This window comes from Peromyscus maniculatus, chromosome 1 (genome assembly GCF_049852395.1).
Source record: "Peromyscus maniculatus bairdii isolate BWxNUB_F1_BW_parent chromosome 1, HU_Pman_BW_mat_3.1, whole genome shotgun sequence".
In the NCBI taxonomy this organism is placed as follows: Eukaryota; Metazoa; Chordata; class Mammalia; order Rodentia; family Cricetidae; genus Peromyscus; species Peromyscus maniculatus.
In genome coordinates this window covers 182897906-182910244 of record NC_134852.1, presented here as the reverse complement: position 1 = coordinate 182910244, position 12339 = coordinate 182897906, and the positions used below count along the sequence as shown (strand labels likewise).

The 12339-nt window shown below is 35.0% G+C and overlaps 1 protein-coding gene across 5 annotated transcripts in view; it reads left to right on the top strand.

Moving 5' to 3' along the window:
- The window catches only part of Prkg1 (protein kinase cGMP-dependent 1), a 1181731-nt gene that overhangs the window by 1053805 nt on the left and 115587 nt on the right, over positions 1–12339 (top strand). For all 5 annotated transcript variants that reach the window (XM_042262603.2, XM_042262599.2, XM_042262606.2 and 2 more), the window contains one exon: positions 2664–2738. In XM_042262603.2, coding sequence (XP_042118537.1) covers positions 2664–2738 — 75 coding nt within the window. The remainder of the gene's footprint in view (positions 1–2663; positions 2739–12339) is intronic.

Below are 12339 nucleotides of genomic sequence, written 5' to 3'. Positions count from 1 at the left end.
TTGTTTTGTCCAATTCCAACGTGTTAGTTTTTGTTTTTATTATTATATTATATTTTAATTTATTATTATCCCTCAGAAGCCTGTTTATTTTCCCAGGGGAGACAAAAAGGGAGTGGATTGGATGGTGAGTAGAGGTGGGAAGGAAGTGGGAAGAGTAGAGGGAGGAGAAACTGTAATCAGGATATAGTATGTAAGAAGAAAAAAATCTATTTCCAATAACAAGTAGGAAAAAAAGAAAATCTAACATTTTATGCTATTATTTGAATGAAAAATTATGTTTTTTTTTCCTGTCTCCAGCTTTGCCAGAATGTAACTAACAAAAATTATAGGCATTCATGGTAAAAAAAAAAAAGTAAATAAAAAATATAATAAAGTGTTAACTAACTAAAACAAGCATAAGCAAGGAATAGAACAAAGTAAAATAAAGAGAAAATGTCTGAAATCACATTTGAAACTTTTTCTCAATAATAGAAAATATATTTATCATTTAGTTTATTGATAACATTTTTGAAAAATTACTTACTGCTACCTATTCCTTCAGTACAAATTAATAAATTAATTATATTAAACTTCATATTTTAGAATGAGATTCTTGATTTCCTAGGCCTGTGTCTCAAAATTTCCTTTTTGTCTCCTTTTGTATATCTGTATGACTGTGTTGAGCACAGCAGAGTAGTGAGCCAGCCTCCCAGATGGATCACCACCAGGGATCTGAGATACCAGCGCCAGTCCTCTGTTGTTCTATTCTTCTTTATAGGTTTTTGCAAAAGTAATTATAAGTGAAAGCAGTTAAGTAACTTTGAAATTTAAATCATCAAATTTTCTGCTGTAGTTCAGGAACTGACCATGCATAATTTATTTGATGCTCAAAATGCATGTCCTTTGTAGATTGAGATTATGAAAAGACTGTGAATGTGATTTAGTGTTATACACCTTGTCTAGAATGTAAGAGACCTTAGATTCAATCCTCAGTACTTCCAAAAAGAAATTGTACAGACGGAACAGTGGAGAATACACAAAAGGTAAAATGTTTGCTACACAAGTGTGAGAACTCCTCAGTGCTCACACAAATCCAGGGCTGGCATAGATACTTGGAATCCCTGAGCTTAAGATAGAGACAGGCGATCCACAGAGCAAACTGGTTAGCTAGAAGAAACAAATCAAGTTCTGTCTTCAAGACCTGCCTCAATATATAACATTGGAGAAAGATCAAAGAAGACATCTGGCATCAGCCTCTGGACTTCACATGTGAACACAAACAACCACACACACACACAACCACATATATGTGCATATACAAAAAATTAATAGAGGTATAAAATTTTAATTTAATATGATACCTTAAAACCCCTCATTAAGAGCCTATATGGTACTAAAATTTTTCATCACTGTCTTCAAAGCATGGTGATTGGAATAGGCATTATAGAATAGATTATTGAATAGGAAGGAGAATGATCACTTCCTTCCTGTAAGTCCATCACATTTACTAGGTGTAAGATTTAGGGTAAACTTCTAACTCTATCACAAACCCACCAATAAAATGGAGGTGATACTAACTTATAACATTGTATAGTACTTGTCACCACTGAGCAATGCCTGGCATATTCATTATACCCTTATCACTGTGACCAAATACCTGACAGAAAGAACTTAAAGATTCATTTTAGCTCGCTATTTCAGAGGGCTTGGCCCATGGTTACTTCACTCCATGCACTCAGATAGAATATTATAGCAGATGGATGATGCAAAACGAAAGCAAGTAGACACCAGGGACAAAGTATTGCCAAGGACCTGGCTCAAGTGAATCATTTTCTCCAGTGATGTACAACCTACTAAAGTTATTGGAACCACATAAGACTGTGAAGTTCTGGTTATTATGTGACAGTCCAGATAGACTTCTATTGAGTTTCTTTTGTGTTTCTCATCCAGTCTATTTCAGTGGTTGCCAAAATGTCACTTGTGAAAGAGTTAATGTATCTGGCTCTATTCAGTAAATTTCAAAGGGATTCCTACTATGTGTGTATTCATTGGTTTTTTTATTATATAACATTTTATATTTTAAGCATATGATAGATAACACATTATATAAAGTAAATCTAAAGACAGTTCTAGATATATAATATTGAATAGATTGTCTCTAGTTAAAGTGAGTTTATTTTCATAGCAAAGTGAGTTTATTTTCACTTTCTTAAATGGGTTAATTTTTCTATAATTCTTACTTTGTGTATGAAGATACCTTTAAATGGAGATACCTTTGCTGCTTGCCTTTTAGATATTGCATTGAAATTAATAAAAATTAATGCTAGTTAACTGACAGAGTAGGCATTCTCTCATTGGCAGTTCATTGTTATTTCAGTTTGATAAGAATTGACTTATTAGCATAGTCTAGATTTTATTCCACCCAGGTGGCTCAATATCTGTTTTGCCAGACATGATTGTTAGATGTGATTAGGTATTGGGTATAGAGGTTGACCAGATAGAAGAAGCCCCTGACCTCACAATTTTTAACACCAAATTAGAAGAAATTCTGCTGTCTAACGTATTGAATTTTTTAATTTAGTTTTATTAAGATGACTTTAAAACATTTCACTATTAATGACTGGTTGCTATTATTTTGACTTTGCAGAGGACTTAACTTGATCACTCTGCTTTTCCTCTGACAGCTCATTCAAGCATTTGATTGGAGGACTGGATGATGTTTCTAACAAAGCATATGAAGACGCAGAAGCGAAAGCAAAGTAAGTGAGATTCACTTTGGGGACTTTATTTTGATAAAAATGATTTTAATATGTTAAGGTCAAATATTTGGACTTTATGTCAGTGCTCTGGCACTAAGCCTCTGATTACTTAAAAGAACTATTAAGCAAACAGTACTTGTTACACAATATGTTTAGTTAGGATGGCTCTTTTCAACATGAAATCTTAATTCTGTAAAGATCCTCTCAAGAAGGTAAGTGGTAGTTTAAAACCCAATGTAAACAATTACAATAAACATTTAATTGTCAGACTGAAAATATTTTCTGATGCTATTAGCAGCTAAATATCTCATTAATTATAATTCTGTATAAATGCAATCCTACAAAAATGATTTGCTATAAAACAAAACTTTAATGTTTGGCAAAGATTTGTTATATTCAAGATTCTTTTTATTTCAAAGAAATGTAGGTTACTTTGGAAAAAACAGTGGTCTTCATAATCCCCCTTTTCATCCAATACAAACTGATAATTCATATCCTATAAGACAGCAGAAGGATTAAGCATATAAAATTTAGTGTGAAGTCCATGGTTTGTGCCAAAATTGTAGTAACCTCAAAGCACAAAAGAAATAAAATATTTTACTCTGAGAATCCATGAAAAAAGGTTTATCCTAGGAGTAAAATATTAAGAACTTCAGGTGTGTAAATAAAATGACTGGTGACCATCTTAAAAACATGAGCAGCTACTTTAGACTTACAGAAAAAGTCAACTACCTTGTAGAACATAGTCTAGCTGCTTTGCTATATGTCTAGTTTCTTACAGCTTTAGGTAGATAGTTTTCATATAACTCCTATTATTCAAGTAAAAATTGATGCCAATCTCAGCCTTAAAATTATCAGTGATGGGAAAATGACTGTGAGTGAGACCCTTCTCAGTATCTATTGACTTTGTAAAAATAACAGTGTGACAGTGTATGAATTCTGATCATTCGTGGATTCATTTATACATGCTGCACATCAACAGAAAAAGGAAATGAGTATACTTAATTCAGATTTGGACAGTTAGAAGAAAGATTTGACCATAGTTTGTCACACTGTAATGTAAACTAAAAGCCTTTGTTCCTCTGCTCACTCTTGGTCATGACTCCGAAAATCTGTCTCTCAGCCTCAGATAACACATCTTTAAAGTGGTAGCTACTGTTGCATTTTAATTAATGGCATTATGCAAAGCCTTTGTAAGTTGCTATAAAAGTGGATGACCTCGTTGAAGTAATCTTTGGAAACATACTTTGACGTATGACTGTGATAACAGATATTAATTATTCTATATACAAAAATATTTTGCATAACTAAGAACTATTTAATCTTATATTAATTCTCATATTTAAATAGTAATTTATTAAAGCATACTTAGGCTAGAAAATATCCATAGATAAAGTTTTATAAAACAGTAACAGTTTGACCAAACAGTTATGGTTAAGGAATAAGAAATAATAAAATGACTGTCTACATCAAGATACTTCCCACTGTTTGTTTGACCAGTAGATTTGTTAGACTATAGTTTAGACATCATGAAACAAACATACAGTCTTAGGGTATATAGCATGATTTGATATATGTATTAATTAAGAACTGATCACAATAATTAAGCTTTGTAACCCCATCTATCACCTCACATAAGTTACTCTTGTGTATGTGGTGAATTGATCAAATTCTGCTTAAATTAGCCATTGACCTAATCAGTAACCACAAAATTAATGGAAATTACTGATTTGGTTAGCTATGGATTGGGTCAGCCACTAGATGGAATCAATCACTAGTCAGATTAATCACCAATTAGATCAACTATTAACTGGATCAAACTTGGTTATAGAGACCTCTGATTAGATCAGCTACTAATCTGATCAATTGCTGGTGAATAGGCCACTACTCAGAAGGCCTGCTGACTGATAGGCTGTCTCAGAAGACACATTGTCTTAGCAAATTTCATTCAGAAGAGATTTATCTTAAGTTGTTTGATTATTAGTAAAACCAAGTGACTGCATACTTTAATGTTAATTATTACTTAGGGAGTATAAATAGTTTCATTTTAAAAAAAATAAATCCCTGATCTGAATTCTAGAGAGAATGATAATAAGTTCATTCTCTGAAATTGTCTTATAACAAACAAATGTTAAAGTAGTTGTCATTATGCTTTCTACACTGTTAGCACTTTATACAGTGCTAACAAATAACAACAGAAGGTGTCTGATGTAGCAGTCATCCCTCAGTCAGATGTGCTTATGCTTAGAGGAGGCAAACTATGAATTTCCACAGGCTAAGCTTTATCAGCATTAGCAAGCTCAGATGTCTATTTATGTTGTCTGTTGTCTCTTTCCATTGACTTTCTTCCTGTTAAATACATTTTACATTCCTTTGGTATTTAAGGAACTTTAAAAGGCTTGCCTGTGCAATAGAAACTAGGAACAACCTCTAATTGGGTTAAATTCCCTGGATAATTCTGTTAATGCCTTTACATTTCTATATAGACGAGGAAACCTAGTGCAGGTACAGTAGAGGTGATGATTAAACTCCACTGTGTAATTTGTATTCTTTCAAGGTCCCCTTGGTTTTGCAAAAGCCTTGAAATTTGAGCTTAATGTTTCTTAAAACTCCACTAAAATGATCCTGTTAAGTACTCATGTAAGACGATTAATTTTTCCATGTCTATTCTTCTTTGAGAAAGAAGACATAAAAGTAGGACTGACTATAACAACTGAGTCCTTTGAGATATTTAAAACTCAGAGGCGAGGAACTCATTACTTATTGGCATAACCCTCTCAATGGCAGACTGATTGCCCTCAAGTAAACATGCTATTATTCTCAGAAAACTCACACCAAATATGTAGATCAGACAGCCCAGGAAAATTGGCTTGAAAGAAACACTTGACAGAAATGGTTTTTGTCTTCTACTGAAGGATATGTATCCTCTGCCTATATTGCAATATTTCTCCTAAATTTATGTTTGATAGAAACTAAGCTTATGGCACATTTCTGTCTATTCTATCAGTTAAAAAGCCTTTCTTAATTGCTGATAATCTTCCACTAAAGGCTTTGCTTTTTAAAATATGAATTATACCAAGAAAGATTGAGAGAAACAGTATAATATCAAAATTAGGGATCACTTGAAGTATAAAGTAGAATTGTAATGATATGTCCTTATCATTCTTCCTTTAAGGACACTCATTCACTTGATAAAAGCATTTTTAAACTTAATATGAGTTATACCTTGTACTATATAATGTGCATACTGACACAAGACACATTTTTTAGTACTAGAGAATATCTTGTAGTTGGAAGGGAGACTGATATATAAGTCAATGGTTATTTTCACCCCATACTTTTAAAAATAAGTTATGACAGCTGTTACCATATAATGTTGAGTATCCTCCTCCATCCATGTGTAAAGCTTGTCTTGAAAAATCATGGCTGTCTATAAATATAAATGCAAATGTTTTATTTCATTCTTTTAAGTATTTTTGACAGATGAGTCTATTAAATAATATATAGTTAGAGCATTATCAACATATTCATTACTGAATATTATGCTCAGAAACAATAGGCAAAAGAATTCTTATTTTATAAAAAAAAAATACCCTAATTCATATATAGTACACTTTGCATTCAACTTAGCTTATCATAAAAACCTATATAGTAAAAGTTACACTCTTAAAGTGATTCATGTATGCCATCGTTATAGTCTCAAGTTGAGGGCTCACAGTGGGCAAATAAATTAAGTGCTATTTCTTTTATAATGATGTTTCTTATTATTAAAATGTTTTGTACTTTTACTTTTTATAAAAATACTATGGCAAGATAGAGAAAGAAAAAGAAAACCAACCAAGCCAATCTAACATGTGCTCCTAACTACCTTTGTGTTTTCGGTACACTTACATGTCTTATGTGTTGTTTTCTCCATTTTACGTCATCGCATTGTAAACGTAGAGCAGCATTCTATGTTCTGCTGATATCATCTTAGTAGCTGCCTGGGAACACAGTGAATGGAAACGTAGTTTTCTACATTGATTCGAGTTAAAGCCTTATTCATTCAGTTTATTTTTCTTTGAACATAAATTCTCAATCACTCCTAAAGACCAAACAACCAAAACAAAACCTCACCAATAGCATACGCCACTTACTTACACATATGTTCCCTCCAGCTGTGCACATTCCTCTGTATCATGCTTCCATAGAAAGTTGCCGTATTTTAGACCAGTTGGTTCATCTGCCACCTGCTTTATCCTGCTGTCTTATCTTGAAGCCTGGAGATATACTTATCTATGTACTTCCACTGAGATATTCTGATAGCTGTATCAGTAGACTGGTGTACACATTTAGTAACAACCTAAACTGATGAGACTTAATATTGTTCTCCATGAGAATCTCGTGTTGTTAAAAATTCATGTGAAGTATACCCATGCTTCATAACCTGCCAAGTCACTTGTTATATCGACCTAGACTCCCTCTGATAACTCATAGCTCCCCATGCACTGGCCTCACCCCATGTACAATCATTCTTTTATATACATTGATTTACTCAACAGATACTCTCTATATGCCTACAAAATTCCCCCTCCCCATAAAATAGTGACTAATAGACACATTCCTGGCTATCATGTTATATTTGTTCTAGTGTAAGAGAGATAAACGATCACTATGACAAGATTTCTATGATGAAGTGACATTATTAGTACATTTCAGCTGAATCCTGAGTAATTAGCTGATGCTAGGTAGGCATTAGTTGAAGGGGGCTAGGCAAGGAAGTACAGAGAGAATTACAGAATAAGAAGCATCCAAATAGCAAATGGCAAATGAAACTCTAGAAGGAACCAGTAAGAATGGAGAACAGAAGGATCACGAAGCTGGGGATTGATTCCTGAGAAATTTAGCCTTTAAAAATCGAGAGAAACAATCAGAGAAGACTGAGAAGACATGAGAGGCACAAGGAAAACCAAATGTATATGTCACTGAGGCCAAGAACAGAGTACTGTGTCTCGGTCCCTTTCGGCTGCAATGCCAAAATGCCATAAAGTGACAAATAAGACCAAACTTGCCAAGACCCTCCCCCCCCCCCCCGAATAGCTATGTTGCTTTGCTTCTTAACTGCTTTCATCCTGTACCAAATCAGTTCACCTGGTCTATGCCTTGTTCTGCCAAAGAATATGCTGTATTTGGGGGTAGGGAGAGGAGAGCATGTTCAAGAGAAACACTGAGCCAAATCATCTTTTAGACAAGAGATTTATTAAAGTTGTCAATAGGCAATATGGTAGAACAGAGGACTCTGAAGATTTTCAGACCTGCTGGTCAAAGCAAGTTGTGTCCTATTTTTAAATATTCCCAGGGAATGAGGAGGTCTTGCACAGCCAGGAAGCATGCTACATGTGACCCATGCTTAACATGTGACCTATGCGACATTCCTGAAGTAGGGAAGCAGGGCATGTGTGACTCAGTACATGGGTCACTCTATCTGAGTAAGGGAGCGGGGCTTAGCTAATGTGTGTGACCATAATATGTGGACCTAGTTAGGCTACCTGTGATCACCAGACAGTGAGTGAGTCCTGCTTACAGCCCTCTCTGCTTACCTGAAGAGCCTGAGCTCACCAACAGGATCCATCTAATAGATTCACATAGCACAGGCAGAATAATTTAAAGTAAGAAAAAAAAATTAAGGCAAAGAGCCAAAAACAAAATGAAGATGCAAAACAGGGCACCTCAATCACTGTATGAGAAAACAATAATGGACAAAAACTTGACAGGCCCCAGAGCTCTGACTTACTGTCACTAAGCAATAAAATACCACAGCCACCTCTCTGTTCCCCATTGTAAGAATTAACCAGAGTATTGCGCCAATCCCTCTGATTTATGGTGAAACAGTCCTATTCTCATGATTAGCGCTCATTGATTTAAAGCTTTCCTTTTGTTCACAAGCTCATTTGCGAAGGAATGTTTTCATCTGTTTGGTATTTTCCCAATGACTTTGGGTGGTGAGCCTTGTTACTTGACACACTGTGACAGCAGTCAATGATGGCCGCTCCTTCCATTTCATTAACAGAGGAGGCCTTCAGTGGCTCGGTCTGTTTGTCACAAGGAGGTTGTGGCTGTTTCTCCTTGCTCTCTGGCAGCAGATCTTGCTGAGGCCTTTGATCATTAACTCATCAAATGCCGAATGCCATCAGAGGCACAGGAGGCTGTACAAATCAGAACCCATGGTTGCATTGCTTGGTAGCATGTTCTGAAATGCCCTTTGGGACATCGAACATCTAATAAACAAATGATTTCAAATGTGCAGTCTCATTAACGAGGGCCTGCTCTTTTGAACACAGACTTTGAAATTTGGGCCTCCCCACCCCTTTTCCTTTTTATTAGATTCTTTTTCCTCCTTGGCCTCTTGGAACAAAGATCTTTAGCATTCCCACAATCTTATCAACAATTTAGTTTAAACAACTCAGTCTTGATCTAAGCAATTCTCAAGGAAATGGGCCTAGAAAATTGTTTCTTCCCCTGTGGAAAGAATTCAAGTGAGCAATATCCTGTTCCCAAATGAGAATGCTATGCCAATTAAATGGAAAGAATGCTGTAAATGGCATCATGAACTAGTCCTCAGACCAGAATTGGAACCTCATGATCACTTGTAGGCTGAGCTGTCAGAGGATAGCCCCAGAATCTGGGCAATAGAAATTATTTTTTATTTTATTGCAGGGCAAAGGGTAGGAAATGAAAAAATTTTTCAGCATTTCGCCCTGAGGTTGGTTTTCAGCCTTGCAAGAACTATTTGCTTTTGAATTCCAGGGCATGTTGACAGGCTAACAAGGGGTATAGACTAGCTTCTAAGACCACCAATACCAACATTCATCCATACAATACATACATTCAGTATGACTTGAGGTTTCAAAGGGCATAAAGTAAATTTCTCTCTCGAGAACAGTGAGACTGATTCAGCTGCATTTTTTAAAATGCGATTCCATCATAAAACTATGTGGCCTTGGATAGGAAATTTACATCTACTTCATTTTTTAAAAATTAAAGCTCCCAAAGGCCATTGGCTGATTTCTTTTCCACTCTGCTTATCTTGAAGACTCTTCAGGTAGCAAGACTTCATAGATGAGATCCCAGGATATACTTGCGTGCAACCTTTTCTAGTTAACAGAGAGAGGACTGACGGTGACTAAAATTCCAGCACCGCTGACTTGCTTGACAAAGACAGACGAATTACTGGGTTGTTAACTGTATTTACTTCTCCCGAGAAAGCACTGCAAATCAGCAAATGGGAAAATGAATGGAATAGATAGTTTCCAAGAGGAGAAACACAAACGTCCAGTAACTATTTTAGAGTGTTCAGTCTCCTTAGTCAACAAAGAAAGACAAGTTAATCCTACCTTGAGAGGCCACCTCACTCCAGTCAGAAAGGCTGTCATCAATAAATCTGACAGCTGATGTTGGAGAGGATGTGGAGAGAAAGGAATCCATAGGTCCTTCTTGGTGGCATTACAAATGAACACAGTCATTGTGGAGATCATTTTGGAAATTTTTCAAAAACATTAAAGATAGACCTACTCTGTGGCCCAGATATTTCATTTCTGGACATATACCCAGAGAACTCCATATCCTACCATAGAGATATTTGCACTCCCATGTTTATTGCCACTTTATCCATTGTAGCACAAAATTGGAATCAACCTAGTCATCCATCAACAGATGAATGTATAATGAAAATGTGATATATATCATTACTATTCACCTCTAAGGAAAATGAATTGATTTAAAATGTTTAATATTAAGCATGGTCATACAATCTCAAAAAATGCATGTTTTTCTTCATACATGTTATCTAGCCAATAATAAATGTATGTAGCACAGTATAACATAACAAGAAGAGGTTAAATATTAAGGATGTGGAAATATTGAAAGTAGACAAGCAGTGAACATGAGTTTTGAAAGAAGATAGAAAGCTAATTGTTTTTCTACTTCTAACTTTCTCATGCATTTTTAAATTTTGTTGGTGGGTAAGTGCAATAATTTGATAGTGAAAGTAGAATATCCAATGTAAAATTTCAAGTTTCCTTTCAAAATGGCTCCTCCAGGTGTAGAAGTTCAATGGGATGTATACACTTTGCATTTGATTAATTTTGGTATGTTGGTTTTTTTATTTGCACATTTTTTATAATAAAATTATTTTTGAAAATTAAAATAAAAAAAGAAGGACACATCCTTCCCAACATTCCCATATTCACCCATGATAATTGAGAATTATTTTCAAAGCATTAAGAGGGATGGGACTCAAGATAATTAGGTCCCATGAAGCAGTAAGATTGGCCTTTCCAATGCCCCAAACTTCTTGCACAGCATTCAGAACAACCCAATACATTGTCCTTTCAGTGTTCCTCATGTCCTAAGCCTGTTTGCAATACTTTTTAAAAGCATGAAGATTAAAAAAAAAATCTAGTTTATCCCTTTATGTTCTTGACAGTTTCAAGCAACAAATTCCATTTGCCATAAATACTCTTTTTATGACTTATATAGATATAAAGACAAAAAAAATCTAGTGTATCCCTGTGTGTTCTTGGCAGTTTCAAGTGACAATATTTGCCATAAAAACTCTCTTTATGACTTACATAGATATAGCATATATTCAACCCTGTGTTGTGAATCAAATGGGGGCCTATTTAGAGAGAAAACTTGTGAGCCATGCTAGCCAGCTGTTGGCCGGGTGACCTGGCTGATGTGTTGACAAGGGCGTGTACACAGGGAGAGGAACATCAGCTAGGTGCTTGGAGCAGGATTTCCTGACAGCACCATGTGAACTTGAGCAAGCACCCTGTGGGCTTGTTTTCTGATCTGAGAGGGATGGTTCCTTCTCGTTCTGCTTTAGATTTCTAAGATGTAGAAGGCACACACTCAGGCACTCTTTTGGAAACCTAACTCCTCTTTACGCAAGCACCATTTTTACTTTGGCTGTTTTCTAAGTTGATAACAAAGACATTTCTGTGGTATAAACAGAAAACATACTTAAGAAGTAACAAATAGCTATGTATGCTTTTCTAAACAGTAAGTTATATTCATTTCTTTTCTAATTTTTGAGTATTGCTCATAGTACTTATGCTATTTAAAATAATTGCTTAAAAATCAGGCAGACTTGCTTGGTTAGTTATGGTAATTCAGAAGGGTTAAATAAATTAGCCCATAGAAACAGAATTTTTTCATTTTCACCATTATACATAGAATTTTCTCTTTCTGATATGACATTTAGATATGATAATAAGCTTGGCTATCTTTCAATAAAGAGCTATTAGAAAATTATAGAGTACTTTTGAAACTGGAAAATGTTATAGTAATATTTCCCAATGAATCCTATCAGAAAGAAATAATTTTTAAGTAGTGACTTAAATGGCAGCACAAATCAGTTTTGATACAATGAACATAATATACATTACTAATTTACATTTTTAAATTGTTACTTGAAAAAGACACAATATAGAATTGGAGTGTGGCTATTGCTCAGAGCCATTTGCTGGGCTCACACCATTTGCCTTCACTGCATAAATTACAGGCGTTAGTCAGCTTTATAAAGTACATCCATCACGTCAGGCATCCAGCCTGCTCCCTG